Below are 21853 nucleotides of genomic sequence, written 5' to 3' on the forward strand. Positions count from 1 at the left end.
TGTGCCCAGGATGCTGGGGAAGGTGCGGTGCGGGCAGGAACCCGATTTCCTTGTGCTGTGGGGTCCAGGAGTCCCCGTGTCCCGTGCGCGGGAGCACGGAGGGTGGCGGGGCAGAGGGCTGTGCCTGCGCCGATGTACTGACCTGGCCCCGCTGCCGTAACCTCTGCTGCCGGCGGCGCAGTACGGGCGGCAGCGACGCATGCCTGGGGCTGCACGGGTTGTGCTGCCAGCAGCAGCTGGGCCAGGCTGGGCCGGGGCAGGCAGGAGGCTGCGGTGATGGCAGGGAGGGGGTCTGGGTGCCCCGGGCGTGTGGCGCTGCCCGGGCTCCCCTGCGGGCGCTTTAGGGACCTGCAGTGCCAGGGACGGTGTGTACAGGTACCGCTTCCCCCCGACACGCACCGCTGCTCTGGCGAGTCTTTGTATCTCCATCTGCGCACAGCTAGTTAATAAAAAGCTCTGTATTCCCACTGCCGCCGTTTCCACCTGGAATCTGCTTCTGCCTGCCGTCGCCTCTTTCCTCTCTCTTGGCCGTGCCCCCCTGTCCCGGCGCGGATGCTCCCCCCTGCCCTCCGTCTCCTGGTGTTTGCCCCCGACTCCCTGTTTGCGTTGCAGCGGTGGCTGTCGGTAAGTGCTGGCTGGTTTCTGAGCTGGCCAAAGCGCTGCCCGGTGAGGGCTCCTTTGGCACATGGAGCCGGTGGCCTCGTCCTTGCCTGGGTTTGCCACCGTGGGCTGTCCGGGCAGGGATGGCACGGTGGTGCCGCGGGAGCTCGGCACAGCTCCAGGCACCCGACGCCCAGCGCTGGCGATGCCCAGCTGCCGACGGTGCCGGTGTGGGCTTTCGCCTGCCGGTTTTAACACCCTTTCCCCAAATTCTCTGTCCCGACAGAGCGGTGGCGTTTCCATCCCAGCCATGAAGGTGGTGAACCCGGCGTCCCGGCTGAAGCAGAGCCAGCAGGGCAGCCCGGACAAAAGCAAGCACATAAAGCAGCGGATGGAGTACATGCGGATCCAGGGCCAGCAGCAGGTACTCTATCTCTAGCACCGGCCCCGCCGGCTCTCCTGGCACCAGGGCCAAGCCACAGGCTGGTCCCGGCCGCAGCATCCCCCTCGCTGGCTCGTAGCGGGCCAGGGTGCAGGTGCTGGGCAGGGGAGACCCTGTGGGTGCTGCTTTCGGGGACTGGGCTCTCTCGAGGTCTCCCTTCACCTTGGCTGAGCCCGGTGGGGCTGGGCACCCGGCTGGTGGGGTGCAGGAGGGGCTCTTGCCCCCATCCGTGGCTGTTTCTATAGCTGTCTGCTGGGGACGGGGACGTGACTTTGCGCTGAGAGCGGCAAACTCATTACGAGCACGGTGTGAAGCCGGAGTCATTTGTCCCCCAGCCCCGTGTGCCGCCACTGCCCTGAGGGACAGGGCTGAGCCCCAGCCTTGGTCCCCTGGCCCCGAGGGACCCTGAGGGACCCCGAGATCTCCTTGCAGAACGTTTTGGGCAGGGAGCTGGGCGCTGCAGAGCCGCGGGCTTGGCGCGGGGGCTCCGCGGGGCTCCATTTCCCCCCGGGGCTGGGGCTGCCCGGCCCCTCCCGGGAGGTTTTTGGACCCTCCGTGCACCGCGACACCGCGTCCGCAGAAGCAGCTCATCCCGGGAGGGGGGTGTCACAGGTGGGGGGGGGCGTGATGGTACCGGGGGACCCGGCAGCGTGGGGAGAGGTGGGGGGGGGCCACAGCAGCTGGAAGAGGAGCGCTTTGGGATGGCATGGTGTGTGTCCCCCCTACTCCAGCCCACCACCCAGCCCTCTCCCATCCCTGGGGACCGCTCCTTCCTGGGGCTCGCTCCCCTCTGTCCTCGCTGACACCCCGGTGCTGGCGGTGGCTCTCTGGCTTCCCGAGGCCACAGGCGAGGTAGCCACAGCCAGTTCGCTGCCCCCCACCTCCCCCTTGCCTCTCCTCCCCCCCCTCCCAGCCCTCCCCTCCCACCCCCCAGCCCCGCGGTGGGCAGCAGCGCCAGGAGCGGGTCCCCCCCCATCCTCCCCTCCCCGCTCTGTGTCTCCGTCCCTTTCCCTGGGCCCGGCGTTAACAAACCACCCAATAAACCCGATTTTCCTCATTCTGTTGGATCCGTAAACCCTGGCGGATAAAGCACCGAAGGTTTTTCCCAGCTACCCAGCGCTGAGGGGGGGGATTTCGTGTAATTTGGAGGAATGTCGCATGAGCAAAATGGGCATCTCGTCCCGTCCCCACCCCCCCCTCCAGGCTCTGGCAAAAGGGCTCAGCGCCCCCCCGCCCCCCTCGGCTGCTCCAGCGCTGAGTTGGAGCCGTGCAGGTGCTGATGGTGCCCGAGAAGGGTCTGTCCTTGAGATGGGGGTCTCCCTGCCAGCCCCCCCCCCCCCCACCAGCATACGTGGCGGCACGTGGCTTTTCACCCCCCCTGCGGCATCGGGGAGAGCCGGCTGGGTTCGTTCTCCCCTCTCTCCAGGGCGGAGAAATGCCAGCCAAAGGGGCTGAGCCGGCAGCCCCGCAGGGCCGGGAAGCATCTCCTGGCCCCAGGCACCCCAGGGAGGCCACCAAGTCCCCTTCCCCGGAGGTGACCCCCCAGGACAGCCCCGGCTGTCCCGTGTCACCGTGCTCTTCCTCGCCCCCCCTCAGAGCATCCCATGGCAGTGTCGGTCACCCAGCGCCTTGCGCCCACCGGTGCCCACGCTGGAGTGGCCAGACCAGGAGTTTTCCATGACGCTTTTGTCCTCGCTGCCCTCCCTGTGCAGGATTTGGCCGTGTCTCCCTGCCCACCCCCCTACCCAGCATCCCACCCCCCTGCGGTGGGGGGCGAGCGGGGGCTGGAGGAGCCCTCTCCCCATTCCGGGAGGGTTTGTGAGCATCCTTCCTCCCCGGCTCCCTTCGCTGCGGTAGGGTTGGGTCATGGCACCTCCAGTGGTGACCACGGCAGGGCGGTGGGCGCCGGGGACCTGGGGCGGGGGGGCACTGTCACCTCTCGGCAGTGGGCGCCCGCTCTAACGCTGCCCTTCTTGTCCCCCTCCCGCCTTTCTCCCCTCTCCCCTCCGCCCGCCCGCCTCTGTCTGTGCCTGTCCGTCCACGTGCCCGTCCGTCCGTCCGTCCGTCTCTCTCTTGTCTCTCTCCTCCTCCTCTCGGGGACGGCCCCCTCCCGTCCAGTAACGCGTGGGACCAGCTCATCTCGTGCTCTGTTTGTGGTGGACCTTTTCCAGCTGCTTGACCTCAGGCCTAACTCAATGCTGCTTCTGAACAAACTCCCGTTTGGTTCTTGGTTGTGGTTGTTTTGTTGGTTTTTTTTCTCCTTTCCTATTTTCTTTTTCTCCCCGCTTCCGTTTCCCGTTCTTTCCGTCTTCTTTTAAAGAAACTGTTTGACTTTCCTCCCCTTTCTCCTCCTCCTCCTCCTCCTTGAATCTTGCTTTTCTTTCTAGGCCGCTAGACCATCTAAAGAGGCTAGTGAGACTTCCCCCGCGGTCTCAGAAAAACCCGCATCTGGCAGAACATCCATCCCCGTATTGACTTCCTTTGGGGCAAGGAACTCCTCCATCTCATTCTGAGCATCCTTGCCAGCTCCGCCCAACCGCTCTCCTGCTCCCGGGGCCGGGCTTCTCTCTTCCTTGGGCTCCTCCTCCCTGGGACTTGTCTTCTTGAGGCACCTGGAGGGATCGCCACCCGTCCCTCTCTTCCTGTATTTTTTTTTTATTATTATTTATTTATTTCCTTATTTATTTTTTCAATGTCTTGCTCCAATGTGGCCGACCTCGTGTCTCGCCTCTGCTCCGCCGCGGCCCGACTCGTGTCTCGCCTCTGCTCCGCCACGGCCCGACTTCTGTCTCCCATCTCGCTCCGCAATGGCCAACCAGCCACTTTCTGTTTCTCTCTCTCTCTCTTTTATCTCTCTTTTCCCCCCTCTCTTTTTCCTTTCCTTTTTCCTTTCCATTTCGGTTCCTTTGGGTTGCTGTTGGTTTGGTTTTTCTCCCCCCTCCCTCTCCCCTCTCCCCTCTCCCCCCCCCCGCCGTTTTCTGTTTATTTAAGAGCTCTCAGAGCTTCACTCCACCAGTTTCACCAGCTTCGAGCCGGGAGGACACCGGGCAGCGCCCGACCCCGCGGCTGCCCGGGCGGGCAGCGCCCGTCCCACCGCGGAAAGGTGGGAAACAGCGGCTGCCGAAGACGCCCCCGACGCCCCCCGACCCTCCCGCTCGCCCCCCGCCGCCGAGCATCCCGGTGCCGCCGACCACCCCCGAGGAGCGGACGCTCGGCGCAAGGGCCGGGTCCCGGCGGCGGGCGGCGGGTGGCACGGCGGCCGGGCTGCGTCCTTCGCCGGCCCAGGGGTCGGGGACATCCCCAGGGGGTGTCACTGCCGCCGGCCCCCCGCCGGCCGCCAGCCCCGGCTCCCTCCGAGGTCGGGGACCGATGCGAGGGCTGGGGAGGAGGGAGCCGGGGGCGGCGCCGAGGGGGGGCCGGGGGGGCCGGAGAGGCCGAAGGCCGAGGATGTAAAATAGGGGGAGGCGGAAAAGGGTCGGCGGGGGGGCTGCCCGCCGCCCCCGCGTCGGAACCTAGCACTTTACGTGGTGGCCGGGGCAGAGGGATGCTGTGATGCTCGGGGGGACGGGGGGGCTCCGGCCGCACAGGGACACCCTGCCGGACCTCTGTCCCCTCCCCCAGCGCCAAACGCCCTTGGGGACAAGCAAGGGGGGGGACGGGTCCCCGGAGCCCCCCGCTCCCAGGGAGGTGCCGTTGGGGACCCCACGCCGCAGCCGTGTCCCCCGCGGTCCTTCCCCGGGGGGAGCAACCCCGGCCCTGCCCAGCCGGGGGGGACCCGGGGGGTCCCCGGGGTGCGTGGCCGGGCGGTGCTTGCCCGCGGCCACCCCCCGTCACGCAGCCGGGGGTGCACGCGTGTGCGTGTGCGTGTGCGTGTGCGTGTGCGCGCACACGCGTGTGCCGGTCCCCGCCGCTGCCGCCAGCGCAGCGCAACGCGCGATCGAATCACTCCTTTCGTTGGCTAGTTCGTCCTTGGGTTGGTTTTTTCGGTTTTGGGTTGTTTGGTTTTGGGTTTGGTTTGGTTTGTTTGGGTTTTGGTTTTTTTTTTTTTAAATTATTTTTCTTCTTTTCCTCCCCCCCCCCCGTCTTTTTTTTGTATATCGATCATTTTTGTACAGAAGAACGAGCCTTTTTTGAATAACAAAGAGAAAGAAAAAAAAAAGAAAAAACTTCAAAAAAAAAATAATAATCATGATGCAATTTCTTTGGATTGCAAAAAGCAACTCTTTACATTTAAGTGAAGTGTCTTAACATTTTATATTGTTTTAAAAAATATATTTACATATTATATATATATAATATACGTAATATAAATATATATATATAAATATTTAAAAGAAAAAAGAAAAGAAAAGAAAAGAAATAAATCTCTTCACGTCTGGTATATTAGGGGGTGGATTTTCTTCCCTGCTTAGTCTAGAGCTCCTCGTGATTTGGAGATGGTCAGTCCCCAGCGGCTTGGTGGCCCCCGTCCAGCACCTCCCTTGCCCCATCCCTCGCTGAAGCAGGGGGTGGAAGGGGCTGGGTCCCCCCCCGGCAACGGGTGACAGCCCCCCACCCCCCCAGCAGCAATAGCACTCACTTGATGCTTTTTATTTAATTGGTTTTTTTTTAAATTCTTTTTTTCTTGGTACCAAAGTGAAAACACTGTAGCAAAGCCGCAGCTTCTTACGGCCGGGATGGGGGGGGGCGGGGGGGGGGGGGGTGTTGTTCCCCCTCTCCCCCCAGCTCCCCCCAACCCGACCACTCCACAACCCCCCCGTGGCTGGACGTGCCACCCTCCATGGAGGGGACCCGCAGGCAGCCCCCGCTGCCACCTCTCTGTCCTGGGGGGTGTGAGGGGGACAAGTGCCACCAGCCCCCCCCCCCCCGCCATGGACACAGATGTGGGTGCAAAGGGGTTGGGGGGGGCCTGTAGTTAGTGCAGCCCCATCCCCATAGCACCCATGGGTGTTCCATGACACCCATCCCACTGGGAGCAAGCTCTTTTTTTTTTTTTTTTGGGGGGGGAGCTCCCCATTCCCTTTGCTGCACCCCAGCTTTGCCGGGGGGGTGCCGGGAGCACCCTCCCAGGTGTCGCCGCCGTGGGGTCCCCCCCCCCCCCCCCCACCTCCAGAGCAGGGTGATGGGGTGCACGGTGATGGATGATGATGGGGTGCACGGTGCTGGGAAAGGGGGCGCACGGTGCTGGATGAGGGGGTGCACGGTGCTGGTTTGCACCCATTTCTTCCCCCCCCCGGCCTCCCCTCCCCATCCCCGTGCTGCCCATCAGGCTGGTTCCTCCATGAGCGTGTGTCTGCGCGTGTGCGTCCGTCCTTTCATGGCATCATGCAAACCCTCCGGGAGCACCAGCCCCGGTGCCTTCGCTGAAGCAAGAGGACAAAAAAAAAAAAAAAAAAAAAAAAGATTAAAAAAAACAAAAACAAAAACTAGAGTCTGGTTTAAACCGGAAAAGCATAAAAAGGAAAAAAAAAAAAAAAAAAAAAGGAAAAATGTTGCAAAAATGATCACCAAAAAAAAAAAAAAAAAAAAAAATGCGCTGCCTGCATCGTGCATGTGTCGGAGGCGCCCGCTGCATGCGCACCCCGCTTTACTCGTCTGGATGTTGTTTAAAAAAGGCTACGACTTTTCAGAGGACAAAAAAAAAAAAAAAAAAGTAAAAAAAAAAAAAAGTAATTCCTAATTACTCTTTAGAGGCTGTTTTGGGGTTTCTACAACGTCGTGTGTCTCTCAGCATGAACTTTCTTGTGAACTGTTTTAAAAGATTAAAAAAAAAAAAAAAGAACTGAAAAAAACAAAACAAAACAAAAAAAAAATAAAAAAAGGCCTTGCACAGGGCGGAGGCGGGGGCCGGGGGGGGGGGGGTTGGGGGGAGGCGGGGGGGGCTGGCCCCTCGCCGCCGCCGCCCTGTGCCCCTCGCTGTCCCTGTGTCGCCGTGGATGCCATGGGTAGTTCTGTGCGCAACGTGACCATTGTAACTCGCAAACTCCGATGACGAAAGGGTTGCTTTTTATTTTTCTTTTCCCTTTACTACTTTTCTTTTCTATCAGAGTGTCTGGCTTTAATAAAAGTACTTTTTTTTTTTTTTTTTTTTTTTTTTTTCCTCCTCTCTGGCACCTTTTTTTCCCTCCCCAGGTTTGGTCTCTTGCCGTGTTGCTGCGATGGGGGTGGGACATCCCCGGTCCCACATCCCCCTGGGGATGGGGCAGGGGGTGCTGGGGCGGGGGGTGCCCAACTCCTTCCCCCTGGATTCATAGAAAAATGGGATAATCCTTCCCTGGATGCTGATGGTGCCCCAGACGCTGCCCACAGGAAATTGGGTGGGGTGGCGGGGGCCATATATTGACGACACACTCTCCCCCCCCCAAGCAGGGGAAGCAATAACAGCAGGAAACCACCTCCTCGAATAACCAGTTTATTTCCAATATATAGACCGGGACTGGAAGGGGAGGGGGCGGGGGGGGGGGGGCGTGTGGGTGGGCAGTGTCCGAAGCGGGGTGGGTTTTTTTGGGGTCCGGTTGGGTTGGTTTTTGTTTTTTGTTTTTTGTTTTTTGTTTTTTTTTTTTTTTTTTCAGTTTTGCATATACCAACTCGGCGGCCCACTCGCACAACACGCCAGGGGGGCGGGGGGGGGGGGAAAGGTGGGGGGCGGGGAGGGCCACATGCAGGAGGGTTTAAAAAGTCATCACTGGTCCAGCGCGTCCCCTGGGTCGGGGCCGGCCTTCCCGCCGAGCAAAACTTCTTAAAAAAATCCTTATAAATCCTTTGTAATATGTTACACAGTCAGAGACAATATTTACAAAAAAAAAAAAAAAAAAGAAAAAAAAAGAGGGAGAAAAGAAAAAAAAAACAAACCCAACTTTACAGCGAATATTTGCATAACGGATGAGAACGACACGGCGAAACAGTGACGGGACTTGACACACACACGCACACGCACACACACACACACACATCCCCCCCCCACACCGTGGCCCCGGCAGTGGCCACCAGAGCCCATGGCCCATGTGTGCCAGCGCCCCAAGGCTGGGAGTCCCTGTGCCCCCCCCACCCCAGCCGTGTGTCCCCCCCACCCCGACAGCCCCCGCACCCCCTTCCTAAAGTGCTTCTGGCCAGGGGGGGTACGGAGGGGAGCGGGGCTGGGGAGGGGGCCATGCCATGCCGTGCCGTGCCGTGCGCCGATGGTGGCCACGGCTGGTGGCAGTGCAGGGGACAGCAGTGTCCCCCCCGCCTCGTCACACCCGCTCCCGTGCAAACACCCATCCCGGGGGGGGGTCCCATCCCCTCGCGCCAAAGGCCGCCCCGGCGCAGAGCCCAGACCCCGCGGCACACCCAGGTCAGCGCGATGGCACCAAGGTCCCCAAGGGTCCCCAGGGTCCCCGCCGGGGGGTAGGGGAGGGTGGGGGGGCGTCCGTCAAGGGCAGCCGCAGCACCCAGGGAAGCGCCTGCACTTCGCAGCGCCGCGGCCGGGGACAGCAGGGCCACCACCGCCCGGGGTGGGGACTGTCCCCAGGAGTCCCCTCCAACCCTCCTGGCACTGCCCGGGGGCCGGGGGACCTGAGGATGGGGGTGGGCTGTGACATGGGACCCTGCCGGTCCCCAAAGCACAGGGCGGGGGGACAAGGTGGCTTTGTCCCAGCGCGGAGACTCGTTAAATAACAGCAGCTTGTCCAGAGCACAATTAAATACAAGAACGAAGGCGAGTCCTTAAATTAAACACTGGCTGGAGTCGGGGCGGGGGGACGTCTCGAGAGGTCAGAGACACTGGGGGAAGCGCAGGGGGGCCGGGGGGCCAGGGCTGCTGGGGGGGCTCTTGGTGGCCGGCCGCTCTCCGGCAGTGCCGGGCTGTGCCGCGGCGGTGGCCGCTGGCCGGGCTTTGGTGGACTCCAGGCTGCTGAGCCCCGAGTCCTTGTCACGGCAGGGTCCCGGGGCCACCTCCAGCCCCCGCGGCTCCTTCCACTCGTTGAAGTTGAGGTCCTTGAGGCCACCGGGCACCACCACGGTGTGCCGGCGCCAGCTGCTCTTCTTGCGGCGGGTCTCGGGGGAGTGGGCTCGGCGCAGGCGGACCCCCATGTCGTCGGCAGAGACTCGCAGGCGCTGCCGGAGCTGCTCCCGCAGCGAGGGGCGCCCGGGGGGCACCCAGCCCTGCTCCTCCCCGCCGGGCACCGGGGTCTCACCCGCCGGCCGCGGCCGCCCCAGCTTCCTGCGGGCCAACGTGTCGCACTGGATCAGCCGGTGGGAGTTGAAGGAGGGACGGCCGGGCAGCCCCTTGTCCTCGTCCCCGGTCCCTCCGGCCACCTGTCCCATCCGGGGCCGGGCTCCCTCCCGGCTCTCCGTGTCCGTCTCCATGTGGCTGAGCTCGCTCCGCTCGTCATCCGCCTCCTCCCCGCGGCTCCCGGCCACCGACTGCACCTCGGAGCACAGGCTGCGGTCCATGGTGGACAGGGTGGAATAGCCCGACACGATGGAGCGGGCATCCGGCGCCGGATCGGACCCGGCACCCCCGGGCTCCAGGGAGCTCTCCCGCTCCATCCCGGCTGGGCTGGGGACCGCCGGCTCGCCGCCGGTGCCGTGGGGGGCTTTGCCGGATGCTGGCAGGGTGGCCGCGGTCCCCTCGTCCTCCTGCTCCCGGCCCGGGGTGTCCCTGCGCTCCGCGTCGTCGTCGGTGCTGCTCCCGACGCCCTCGGCCTCTCTCTTCTTCTTCCTCTTGCGGGCGGCGGCCGAGACGAAGGGGATGGCGAGGAGCTCCCGGTGCGGCGGCGCCTTCCGCGACGGCCACGTGCCCTGGGGAGACGGTGACACCAGGGTTAGGGATGGCGGTGCCACGGTCAGGGACAGGCCCCCTGCCCCAACCGCCATGTCCCCCCCAACCAGCCCCCAGCCCGGGACCCTCCTACCTTGGGTTTGGCAGAGCCGCTGCGGGTTGAGCCTGTAAACCAGAGCAGAGAGGGGGGGTTAGACAGGCCTCGGGGGGGGGTGGGCACATCCTGGGGAGGGGGTTCGGTGGGGAGAGATGGGGGATGCTGCTCCGTTCCCCCAAATCGGGATGGGGACATGCCAGGGCCACTGGACCAGGTGTCCCCCAGCAGGGCCACCAGCGCTGAGCGGGTTCGTGTGCCAGCAGCTGCAGGAGGTGGGGGGAGGCTGGGGGGGCTGCAGTGGCGTACAGGGGTCCCCAGCACTGCTAACCCACTGCAGAGCCCCGAGGTGAGGAGTGGGGATGAGGAGGGGGACACACAGGCACACACAGCCGGGAAACACAGCCAGGACCCCGGCGGCAGGACCCCAACCCTCCCACGGCCACGGGGCACAGAGGGGACCGGGGCTGGGCACGGTGCTGCCACCGCCACATCACCAGGACGGGGCACGGGGAGCCGGCTCGATACCACATCCAGCCTCGGAGCGGGGTCTGGGACGGGCCATGGGGCTGCCCCGGCTCCCGGGAGGGGGTTAGGGGGCAGGTGGGGACACAGGGGTGACAGGCAGCCCTGGCCCTGCTGCCGTGAGGGACAAGGACAAGACAACAGCCACCCTCTCCCACCCCGCACGCCCCGGGAGGGGGTTAGCAGCTGCTGACGACGAGAGAGGGGGAGGCAGAAAGGGGGTGCTGACCCTCCCCGGGGCATCAGGACCCCCATACAGCCCCCCATAAGGTCCCTTCCAAGCCCAACCATTCTGTGATTTTATGATTTTTTGATTCTGTGCTTCTAAACCCCGGCGTCCGGGTGTGCCGGTCCCAGGCCACCCAGCGCCCATCCCTGCCAGGGGACACCAACGGCAGCCTCAGCGCCACCGCGGGCACCGGCCGACCACGTGGGAAAACCAGGGTTAAAGGATCCGGGGCTCTCCAAGGGCTCGGCAGCCCCTCCTGACGCTGGGGACCCTGGGGACCCCCTCCCCTCCCGCTGTCCCTCCCCCTGCTCCCGCTCTCTCGTGGTCACCCGGAGGAGTTAGTGCGTGAGCAATGCACCCAGGAGCAAGACTGTACCCGCTCTAGCTCTCGAGGAGGTCCGCTGGAGGAGGAAGAGGAGGAGGAGGAGGAAGAGGACAGCACAGAAAAGTTCAAGGAAAGAACGTAAGAAATCAGTCGAACATCAAAGTCTCCCGGTCTCCGGATTGGCAGCGTGGGCTGGCGTGGGGGAGCGGGCATGGGCAGGGCTCCCGCGGGCTGCCGGGGCCAGCTGGGATTGCAGAGGGACAAGGAGTAGCCACCAGAGAGGAGGGTGACGGGAGAGGGTGGGGAGGGGGCTGTGCTGGCACTCCCAGGGGGGTTGTCCCCGCTTTCCGGTGAGGAGGGTGCCGGGACGTCCTGCTGCGACACGCAGGGGTCTGCCATGGCCACGGCAAGGGGGGCCGGCTGTCAGCAGTGGTGTGAGCCAGGGGGGGATGGAGCGGCTGGAGAGGCACCCAGGGGTGCCCCGGTGCCAGGATCGAGGGGTGGGTGCCGTGGGCGCTGCTGCTCACCTGCGGCATCGCCGGGCGCCGCGGTCCTGCCGATGTTGGGCAGCAGGTACTCGATGTTGGGCACGGACTGAGCTTCCTTCTCATCCACGGGGGTCTGCAAGGGGAGCGGACGTGGCGGTCAGGCGGCTGCCGATGGCACCCCGGCTCCCGACCTGGGCTCTGTATCCCCCCTGCCCCACTGCGAGACCCCCCTGGCGGGGGGACGGGACTCACCTTCTCGCCCTTGTCCTCCTTGTCGCTGAAGAACCAGTCCGACTGCGGGGGGAGATGGGAAAGGGGTCAGGGACGGGTGGGAAGCGGTGGGAGCTCGGCACGGCCGGGCAGCACCGTCCCCCGGGGTGCGGATCAGCCCCCTGCCCCGACCACGCCGATGCCCGCCCGCCCGCCCGCCGATGCCACTTACGTGCTGGATGAGGGTCTCCACGATTTTGTAGCGGTCGGGCATGTGCGTCACCATGTCGGTCATGTTGTCCTCAGACGTTCGCACCAGCGTGGGGCCGAACACCAGGGCCAGGTTTCGGGGCTCCATCTGCAACCGGAGCTGGGGTTAGTGCCCGCGGCCACCCCTCAGTGCTCCCCGCTCCATCAGGCACCGTCCCCCTTCCCACCCCACCGCCGGCTGCGGCTCAGCCCAAGCTGGGGGGGCTCGAGGTGGGGCAGGGGGTCCGGGAGAGCTGGCCTGGGGTGGGTGGACGTACCTTGTTCTTCTCCGAGTGGTCAGCGATGGTCTTCAGGTGACCCACCAGGAACTTGAGTGTCTCATAGTAGTGACCTGGCAGGTCCCGGATCTGCGAGGAGATACCTGGTCACCTCTCTGCTCACCCCCCGGCCTTTCCCATCCACACCAGTACCCGAGGTGGGGGGGTTCCAGGGCTGTGCCCCCCACCCCAGCCCTTGCCCCATCTCCCTACCAGCTTCCGCAGCGTCCTCATCCTCTCGCTGGCGTCCTCTATCCGGTTGGCCTCGATAAAGTCATTGTACTTATCTGAAAGCGGGACATGGCGGGGGTCAGAGCCAGGTGGAGGGGAGAGAGCACCCCCCCCGGGGCCAGGGACCCCCGGATGCACCGGCCAGAGATGCTGGGGAGGGGGCTGGGGGCTGGTGGGGTCCCACTGGGATGGAGCACAGAAGGGCAAGGAGGGCCAAGGACAAGGGCTGGCCCAGGGGACTCAGCGAGGAGGGGGTCTGCAGAGCCCCCCGCCCGGGGGTCTGTCGCAGGGTCTGGGGACCTGTCCCCAACACAGGGACGGGTGGGACGGGCTCTGGGGCTCCTGGTGAGGACGGTATCAGCCATCGACATGTGGCCATCGGCACCGGGTCATCTGCAGCCACTATGGGGGCCCCAATGGACCCGGGGGAAGGGCATGGCCGGGGCGCAGCAACTCACCGTCAGTGAAGAGGGGCTCGGGCAGCTTTCGGAAGAAGGATTTCAAGAGGCTGCTAATGACGTTCAGATCCTGCCACCGCTGCGGGGGAGAGAAGAGGCTGCTCAGAGGGACCACGGCGGGCAAAGCCAGGTGCCAGCGCGAGAAAGTCCCCAAGCTGAGGGAGTGCCAGGCCACCAACATCGGGGGCGACACCAGCCAGGACCACCGTGGCTGTAAGGAGAGCAGGATGGCTGTCCCCACCCTGCATCTGGCAGGGAAAGCTCTGCAGCGACGTGGTGAGATGCAAGGGGACAAATGTGTCCCCAAGCTGCCACCGACACTGCTGCCACCGACCACTAGGAGGCCCTGCCACTCCAGGGAAGGTCACGGCCATGGAGACGGGGATGATGGAGACAGGGATGATGACGGAGACGGGGATGATGACGGAGACGGGGATGACGACAGAGATGGGGATGACGACGGAGACAGGGATGACGATGGAGACGGGGATGATGACGGAGACGGGGATGGTGATGGAGACGGGGATGGTGATGGAGACATGGACCAGGACAAGAGCCCCAGGAGCATCCCAGAGGCATGGGGACAGGGATGGGGCTAAGGATGGGGACAGGGATGGGGACAGGGACATGCAGCCCTCACCTCGTCCTGCAGGTTGATCTCGGTGGCTCCCTTGTTGAGCTGCTCCTGCAGGCTGGACACCACCGCGTTGTTCCCGGGCACGCGGTAGATGCCCATGTACTCCAGCCCTCGGTCCTCCACCACCTTGCAGCAAGCTTCGACGATCAGGGGGACGTTCTGCGGGGACAGGGAGGGGGTGATGGAGGGGACAGGGCTGCGGGGAGGGTTCCTGAGGGCTGGCACTGCCGGCGCGGCCGTACCTTGTTGTCCGGGGCAGGCTGGCAGTCCTCCAGCCTCACGCCGAAGGCGCGGGGGACAGATTTCTTGTTCTTCTTCATGAGGTTGATGCCCCACGGGGCTTTTTGGGAGCTGCTCTCATCTGAGGAGAAAAACCCACAGGATCGCTTGCTAACGAGCTGGGATACATGGGAAGAGCATCCCTGCTGCCCTATGGGGACAAGCGTGATGGCATTCCTGGGGCGAGGAACCCCCCTCCTTGCAAAGTCCCCCAGTTCGCCGTGCCCCACGCCGCAGGGATGGGACCTACCTTTCGTGACAGCCGCATCCTGCCTGGGGGACCGGGGCGCGCTGGTTCCCGTCTGCTTCAGGAACTCGGCTCGGATCCCCAGCCCGCGAGAGCCCTTGGGCGAGGAATCGGGCTTGGCGCCCGCGGGGCTGCGGGGAGAGTGGGGGGGGGGTGCTCAGGGGGGGCACAGCCAGGGGCACCAGCCCCGCGCAAAACCTCCCGGCAAACGCCGGCATCTCTCCCCGGCTGCCCGGCATCCCACCCCCTGCCCATGGGGCTGCACCCCACAGCCGGTAACGGGGACCCTTGGGGAGCACTGAGCCGCTTTCACCCTTTCCTCGGTGCCAGTTTGGCTGAACCGGACGCTGCCGGCATCCCGAGAGAAGCCGGGGGCAGCCGGCACCTCCGGCACTGGACTCTTCTCCATGACTTTAAAATTGAGGTGAATGAAGCGCTCGGGGGTCTCGGTGCCCATCACCCCCAGATCCGTACCTCACTTTCCGGTAGTCGTTTAACTTCTTGTTGATAAGCGCTTGGCTGGCAAAACCGGGGTCCTGGGGAGGCAGAGAGAAGAGGGGAAGGGAGAGCTTGAGCAGCGCGTCCGCCGGAGGCCCCAGGCAAGTCCACGCTCTGCCGGGCACCGCGCGGGGCCAGGCAGGAGCAGGCGATGGCAGGACCGGGCCCCCGCAGCCCCGAAACAGCCGGCGCTCGCCGCCCCGCTGCGGTCTCCGGCGCTCCTTGCCGCAGCACGGGGCGGCACGTGGGGTCCGAACCGGCCGCAGAGGCTCGGGGACAGCGATGTCCCTTGGCAGGACGCACACCTCCGTCTGCCCGCGCCAGGCGCACCTGCTGCACCACGCAGCATCCAAAGACACGCACCCATCCCTGCGGGATGCTGCACGCCCGGCGGCACCGCAGCCCCGGATGGTGCCCAGACGGCTCCGCGCGGTCCGACCCGGCAGCACCTTCCCTGTGCCAGTGCCACCAGCCCCGCCGAGCCCCCTGCGCCCTGCGGAGCAGGGCTGTGCCACAGAGAACCAGAGACCGCTCCGAGCCCAACACACCCTCCAGGGCCGGAGCCCGCCACAAGCCTGGCAGCATCGCTGCGACCAACTGAGGCACCGCGGGGAGACGGCACGCAGCCAGCCCAGCGCCGGCACATCCAGCCCTGCGGATCCGCCGCCGGAGCCCGCGGCACCCGGGGAGCAGCTCTCCCCATTTCCGACCCGAGCGACCCATCGCACAGACCAGGGCTCAGCCCCGACCCGGCACCAGCCCCGGCGTCGCCGCGCGGGCACCATGCCCAGCAGCTCCCTGCCAGGTCTCTCTCTCCGCCGAAGGAGACACAACACACCACGGCAGAGCCACGCACGCTCCTCTCCTGCCACATGACCAAATGCCGATCCGGCGGATCCGGCGCCAACCCTGCCCGGCAGCGCACGGAGAGCCACGCCGCCGAGCGACCCGCGCACCCTGCCATGCTCTTCTTGGACGCCGCGGTGCCCGCGAGCCCCCGTGCGCTCCTGGGAGCACGGCACGGGACCGGCGAGTCCCACACCGGCCGGCCACGCAGGGGCCGGCCGTGGCCTGGGGAAGCAGCACAAGGCAAAGAGCCGGAGAGAGCCGAGGCGGTTAGTGCCGGGAGAGCCAGAGGCAGCCGGGAGCCCCATGTGGCTCTCACCTCGCCCTCGGCCTTGCTGTTCTCCCTGATGACTTTGATCCAGGCCAGCATGTCTTCCCGATCCTCTGCCTGAAAGAGATATTCACAGAAGTCAGCGGTCGTCAGCCGGAAGACGTGCTTCCTCTTGGTCTCGCTGTAGGAGATGTCCACCAGGCACGCTCGGATGCTGATCGGCGGCTCCTCCTCACCTGGGGCCGGGGCGCAGGTCACCGCCTCCCGCCTGTCCTTGCACAGGTACAGCGAGTGGGTGCGCAGCACGGCGAAGACGCGCTTCCACTGCCGGATGCCTCCACCGACCTTCTGCGGGGAGAAGGGATGGGGCACGGACCTCAGGGATGCTCGCGGCGGGGAGCGTCCTCCCAGCATGGCCGGCCGGGCTCGGGGGGGCACCCGCCTACCTTCCCCTTTTTGGTGAGGATCTGCTTGCAGTGGAGCCAGCCCTCCTTCCTCACGGCGCTGAACGGGACGTCCGAGAGGTCGGAGGTTGAGTGCCTTTTGGAGCGGGCGTCTTCGGACGTGCCGAGGCTGTCCAGAGACTGCGCGGGGGGACCAGAGGGCAACCGTTGGGGGCGATGCAACCCCTGCTCCACCGCTGCCCCAGCCAGGCAGAGCAACCCCGGGCTAACCCCCAGGCGGGGGGCACCCCCAGAACCCCCAGCCCTCGCCGTCACCCAACACTCACCCCGTCGGTGAAGAAGCTCCTCAGCATGCGGAGGCTGGGGACCCGGCTGGGCATCCTCCTGGGGGGAGAGCAGCCCCCGTGAGTGGGATGGCAGGGGGGGGGACGGGAGCCGTGCGGTGGTGGGACTGGGAGTGCGGGGGGCGGGCGGGATTGGTGTCCAGTCCTACCTTAGGATCTTCCCCTCATCCCGAAACGCGTTCAGACCATCATCGCAGGACTTGGAGCGCTCGGTGGTGATGGCCAGGAGGTAGGACGAGCGGCGGCCGGCCTTGATGCTGCCTGCGAGGGGGAGGAAGCACGGGCTGCTCAGCCCAGCGGGCACGGGGCAGAGCTCCAGGGCTGGGGGCTCCCCCTCATCCCCCCCCAGGCCCCAGCCAGAGCCCCCCCAGCACTTACTGCAGTCTTGGGAGTAGTGCCGGCTGAGGGCGAAGGCGAAGGTGGGCGAGGAGGGGCTGGTGGCGACGGCGGGCGCCGAGTTCATGGCGCTGGAGACCACGGAGGAGGCGGGGACGTGCTTGGCCTTCAGGTCGATGCTGGGGCTGGTGGGTTCGTCTGCGGGAGGGGTGGGCAGCGTTGCAGGAGGGGTCGGGGCAGGACTGGAGTGGGAAAGTCCCTGCTGGGACTCCCCCCGCCCCCCCCCCGCCCCCGCGCAGCGCTTCTGGTAGGTGGTGGGTTTGCAGGTGCCCGCTCTCGCCACGGGCACCGTCCCAGGGACACGCTCCCACCCCCAGCAAAGCCAGGAGCCACCAGTGCACCCGGACCCTCCTGCAGAGCAACGCCGCGGCCCCCCAAGCCCACCCCATCCCCTCCCTCCCCGTCTGGCCCCCGGGTCCCTCTGTGGTACGGGACGGGACAGAGCTGGCAGCCCCCCCAGACCCATTTGGGTCCCGCCGGGCAGAGGTGGCCGGGCAGGGAGGTCCCGAGACGGATGGGGAATGGGTCATCCCAAACACGTCCCTGTCCCCAGTTTGGGCAGGGCTCCAGTCGTGAGCCCTGCCGTGCCCAGTAAGATGTACCGGGGGCTGGGCGGGGGGGTTGCAGGACAAGAGAGGGAGGGATGAGGCTGCAGGAGCCCAGACCCCATCGCCAGCGTCCACAGCCCTGCTCGGGGACCGCGCGCCCAGAGGGATGTGGGACACGGTGGGGTCAGCCCCTTCCCGTCCCCCATACTGGCCAGGGACAGATCACAGACTGGTTTGGGTGGGAAAGGACCTTAAAGGCCACCCAGTGCCACCCCCTGCCCTGGGCAGGGACACCTCCCACCAGCCCAGGTTGCTCCAAGCCCCGTCCAACCTGGCCTTGAATCCCTCCAGGGATGGGGCAGCCACAGCTTCTCTGGGCAACCTGGGCCAGGGGCTCACCCCCCTCAGAACGAAAAATTCCTTCCTGGTACCTCACCAAATCACCGCTCTTCCACTTTGAAGCCACGGCCCCTCATCCTATGACTACATGCCTTTGTAAAACGTCCCTCCCCAACTTTCCTGGAGCCCCTTTAGGGCCTGGAAGGGGCTCCAAGGTCTCCCCGGAGCCTTCTCTTCTCCAGGCTGAACCCCCCCAGCTCTCTCAGCCTGTCCTCACAGCAGAGGTTCTAACCCTCTGATGGTCTTCGCGGCCTCCTCCGGACCTCCTCTGAACCCTCGGATGCTCTGACACTGTGCCACATGCCCTGTCCCCCCAAAACGTGCCCTCCCCAGCATGGGACTTCCTAGACCCCCCCTCCCAGAGGCAGCCACCCCCCTGCCAACACGCTGCCCCAACTCACCGATGAAGGGGATGGACGCCAGTGAGTCCTCGGGGGCCGCCAAGGGAGCCACGCGCCGGCCTTGCCGCTCGGCCACCGGCCTCTCCCCTTTGCTGCTGGCTGGCGGGGGGTCACAAATGTCCGTCTCCTTCACCCCCTCGGGGAAGACAAAGTTCATCTGCCGCATGGGGGGTGGCATCTTGCGTCCCGTGGGCGGCTTCTGCCGCAAAACCACCTCTTCCCTCCGCTCCTCCGGCTGCTCGGGCACCCGGCTGCTCTCCGGCCGCTGCTCCCGGGGTGCGGCAGGGACCGGCTGGGGACCGGTGGGTGGCGGGATGGCGGTGACCACCCTCTCTGGGAGCGGGCCGGCCGGCCGCTGCGAGATGCTGAAGGTGGGCAGGCCACCGAAAGCGGGGTCACGGAAGGAGAGGGCGTGCAGCAGCCCCGTGCGACGCTGGAAGGACGGGCTGTAGCTCCGGTAGCCGATGTAGCCTGAATCGTCCGCGCTCTGCAGGTTGGGCTGCGACGGGTGCTTCTGCACCGGCGCCGGCTCCCGCGAGGAGGAGGAGGAGGAGGAGGAGGAAGGTGCGAAGGAGCTGTGCGGGACGGGCTGCCCGGCGGCGGTGACGGTGGCCCGGCAGAGCCTCTCGGGTGGCCAGGCGGAGCGGTCGAGGCGCGGGGAGAGCAGGGCGCTGGGCTCCAGTGCCTCCATGGAGCGCCCGTACCTGCCCAGGTAGTGGTCGGAGCGGGCGCGGGGGGCCCAGCTCTCGCGGGGGGGCTGCACCAGGGTGTCGTGCGAGGCGCTGTGCGGCCAGCCCCGGGGGGCCGCCGACGAGCCCCCTCCCAGCCGGTCCTGGGACACGCTGCGGTAGCGGGGGGGCATGGCGTGCCGCCGCTCCTCCGAGGCGCTGCGTCGCGGCTCCTGGCTGCAAAACCAGCGGGAAAGAGCCTGCTGGCACTCCTGCCGGCCGGGCGCCCGCTGGCTGCCCGACGCCTCCCGGGGGGGCCGCCCGGCCCCCGACAGCCCCCCGATGCCCTCCTTGAAGCCGCAGTGAGTCCGGTGCTCCGGGAGATGCTTGGGGACCCCGTAGCAGGAGGAGGTGGCGGGGGACACCCCGTAGCGGTCGGGCAGAGAGGATGCGACGTTGCTGGGGCAGCCGGTGCGGGAGAAGGAGCCGGGGTGCCCGTGGGGTGCGGTGGGGCGCGGGGGGGGACCCCCAGGTTGCGGTTCGTCGGGGCGGTGCGCGGGGCTGCCACCCGCCTCGCCGCGGGTGCTGGCGAGCGTGGCCGTGCCGAGCGGGGACGAGGGGCCCGCGGCGGCGGGGCGGGGGGCCCGGGTGTCCGGCATCTGGCCCGGGGGGGGCTCGGCGCCCCGTGACTGGAAGGGGTAGGTCTTCCGTGGGTAGCAGATGGGAGGGGGCTCGGGGATGCTCTGCGCCCCGCCGGAGTACGGCTCGTTGCCCTTCAGGTAGGCATCCTGCGAATACGCCTGTGGGGGGACGGGGGGAGGGGTCAGGGTGCGGGGGCTGCAACCCCCCCATTCCCACCGCAGGGACGGTCTCTGCTCCCCCCACAACCTGCGAGCAAACGTCCCCATCAGGGCGAGCTGGGCAATGCTGGCTGCAACCCCCCCGGTCCCGCTTTCCCACGGGGCCCCCCCGGGCACTGAGCAACGCTGCCGCCAACATCAGCCCTTCCGCTCCCCCCGCCGCCCCCCCTTCCCCTCCTCTCCTTCCTAAAATACCCCGGCACGGCTGGCCGGGCCCCGCTCTCCCGTCTCACTTTTCACAGACGCCTCTGACTCCGCACCCGGGGGATCCTCAGCGGCCGGGGCAGGCACAGGCGCGAGATCCCCCCCCTTGCCAGCGCTGTAAGACTCCCCCCCGCATCCCAATGGGAGCAGGTCCCCAGGCTGGGGCCACACAGCGGTGCCATCTAATAGCCACGCCGGCGGTGGGGGATGGCAGCTTTGGTGGCAGCGCTGCCGGGAGAGCCCGGGGGGCAGCCGGGACCGGAGGAGCCCCAGGCAAAGCCCCACGCACACCCATCGGCTTGGGCCACTGCTGTCCCCAGACCCCAGCTCACCGACAGCAGAGCCACCTGGGGTGCTCCAAGGATACGCCAGACCCTGAGACCCAGAAGAACTCGCCCTCCAGCTATGCCCAAGGATGCCCCCCAAAAAAAACAGGGGTCACGTCCCCATCCTTCCTGCTCTGCATCCCTTGGTACCTCCGATCCCACACCCACTGCTGCTCCAGGGATGCTGGTGGGACCCTGTCCCCAAGCGTCCCCATGTGTCCACAGCCAGATAGGGCCACTTGGCCACCCCCACCGGAGGAGCGTGGGCAGGGACACACCAGCCCCTCAGGTTTGGTGGGGAAGGAATGCCAGCACATCCCGGGAAAGCCATGCCGGGGAACCCGATCCCGGTCCCCAGCACCTGCCCGGCAAACTCACCAGCTGGAGGATGTCCTCGTCCTTGGGCATGATGGAGAGCTCCAGCACATCATCACTGCGGGGAGAGGGGACAGAGGGGTCAGGGTGGCCGGGGTCAGTCCCCGCCTGCCCCCAGGGAGACCAATCCCATCCCAATGAGGGGATGAACGTCCCCATCCCCGTGTGACGGTCACAGCACGTCACTGCCTGTCCCTGGTCCCCTGCAGCACCGCTGCCTTCGGGCGCCCAAGTGACTCACCACCGCTCCTGCCGGCCCTGGTGACACCCAGGGGGACAGCGCCTGCTGCGACGTGTCCCCTCCATGTCACCTCGCCGGCTCTGCCCGTCCCCGCGCTCCTCCCAGCCCCGGGAAGGGGACTCACCTGTTCTGGATCAGCGCGATGACCTGCGAGTAGGTTTTCCCGATGATGCTCTCCCCATTCACCTTGACCAGACGGTCCCCTGCAGAGCGTGGGGAGAAGACAGTGTCACCGCAGCTCAGCTGGGGGGTGGTGGCACCTGGCTGTCCCCACGGTCGCTCACAGCAGGGTTTGAACAAGGCCAGGGCTTCTGCCATGGGTAGAGCCCCATCCTGTGTGGCAAGGGGAGCCGTGGGGACCCCAAAGCCAGGTAACCCATGGGGACCCCAATGCTGCTCTGAGCATCCATCCCAGGCCAGGGACAAGAGAGCAGAGACCCTGCAGTGCTGGGGGGGGGAGCGGGGGGAAGAGGGAACGCAAGAAAAAGAGCAAAACAAGCAAGAAAGGCCCCGGCAGAGGAGTCAGGGCATCACGTGCATCCCGCGAGGAGCCCGGAGCCATCTCCAGCTCTGAGACGCCGCCAGCCCGGCCGCCCCCCGCGCCCCCCCCGCTCACCGGTGTGCAGCCCAGCCTGGTGTGCCGGCCCGTCCTCCCGCACGTTCTTCACGAAGATGGTGTCCATGGGCTCCAGGCGGCTCCGGGGGGGACCTGCTCCCCAGGGACAGAGCGTCAGGGAGCCGTCGGCATGGCTGGCCCATCCCACGGCAAGAAGGTCCCTGGTGGCACCCTCCTCGCCTCCCCAAGCCCACGTGCGCCAGCCCTGCCCACAGCGCGACCTGTGGAGCCCCCCGGCACCCACCTCCCCCAGCCGTGGCTGCTCCCCAGGGGTCTGTGGCTCTGTGCAAGAGCAAAAGCCATCGGGGGCTGCAAGAAACCGGAGGGCGGGTGGGCCGGGGGGGGCGGTGGAAGGATGGCAGAGGGATGATGCCAACAAGGGATGCTGAATCCCCCGGGGACC

The 21853-nt window shown here is 66.1% G+C and overlaps 2 protein-coding genes across 6 annotated transcripts in view; one reads left to right on the forward strand and one right to left on the reverse strand.

The window, feature by feature from the left end:
• The window catches only part of SRCIN1 (SRC kinase signaling inhibitor 1), a 58461-nt gene extending 54563 nt beyond the window's left edge, over positions 1–3898 (forward strand). Inside the window, exons 20-21 of the mRNA XM_054224455.1 lie at positions 887–1024; positions 3430–3898. Coding sequence (XP_054080430.1) covers positions 887–1024; positions 3430–3555 — 264 coding nt within the window. The 3' untranslated portion in view covers positions 3556–3898. The remainder of the gene's footprint in view (positions 1–886; positions 1025–3429) is intronic.
• Positions 3899–8146: 4248 nt separating this feature from the next.
• Positions 8147–21853, reverse strand: part of ARHGAP23 (Rho GTPase activating protein 23) — a 38681-nt gene continuing 24974 nt past the window's right edge. For 3 of the 5 annotated variants that reach the window (XM_054224687.1, XM_054224686.1, XM_054224688.1), the window contains 21 exons: positions 21451–21543; positions 20959–21037; positions 20597–20651; positions 18161–19628; positions 16795–16950; positions 16566–16677; positions 16399–16456; positions 16115–16252; positions 15905–16016; positions 14528–15785; positions 14057–14184; positions 13770–13888; positions 13531–13686; positions 12891–12969; positions 12415–12488; positions 12202–12291; positions 11907–12032; positions 11717–11758; positions 11504–11597; positions 9937–9968; positions 8147–9823 (listed from right to left, as the gene is read on the reverse strand). In XM_054224687.1, coding sequence (XP_054080662.1) covers positions 8795–9823; positions 9937–9968; positions 11504–11597; positions 11717–11758; positions 11907–12032; positions 12202–12291; positions 12415–12488; positions 12891–12969; positions 13531–13686; positions 13770–13888; positions 14057–14184; positions 14528–15785; positions 15905–16016; positions 16115–16252; positions 16399–16456; positions 16566–16677; positions 16795–16950; positions 18161–19628; positions 20597–20651; positions 20959–21037; positions 21451–21543 — 5498 coding nt within the window. In that variant the 3' untranslated portion in view covers positions 8147–8794. Of the gene's footprint in view, positions 9824–9936; positions 9969–11027; positions 11053–11503; positions 11598–11716; positions 11759–11906; positions 12033–12201; positions 12292–12414; positions 12489–12890; positions 12970–13530; positions 13687–13769; positions 13889–14056; positions 14185–14527; positions 16017–16114; positions 16253–16398; positions 16457–16565; positions 16678–16794; positions 16951–18160; positions 19629–20596; positions 20652–20958; positions 21038–21450; positions 21544–21853 lie in introns of all 5 variants that reach the window. The other 2 variants (XM_054224690.1, XM_054224689.1) reach the window with 2 other exon arrangements.

This window comes from Rissa tridactyla, chromosome 19 (genome assembly GCF_028500815.1).
Source record: "Rissa tridactyla isolate bRisTri1 chromosome 19, bRisTri1.patW.cur.20221130, whole genome shotgun sequence".
Lineage (NCBI taxonomy): Eukaryota > Metazoa > Chordata > Aves > Charadriiformes > Laridae > Rissa > Rissa tridactyla.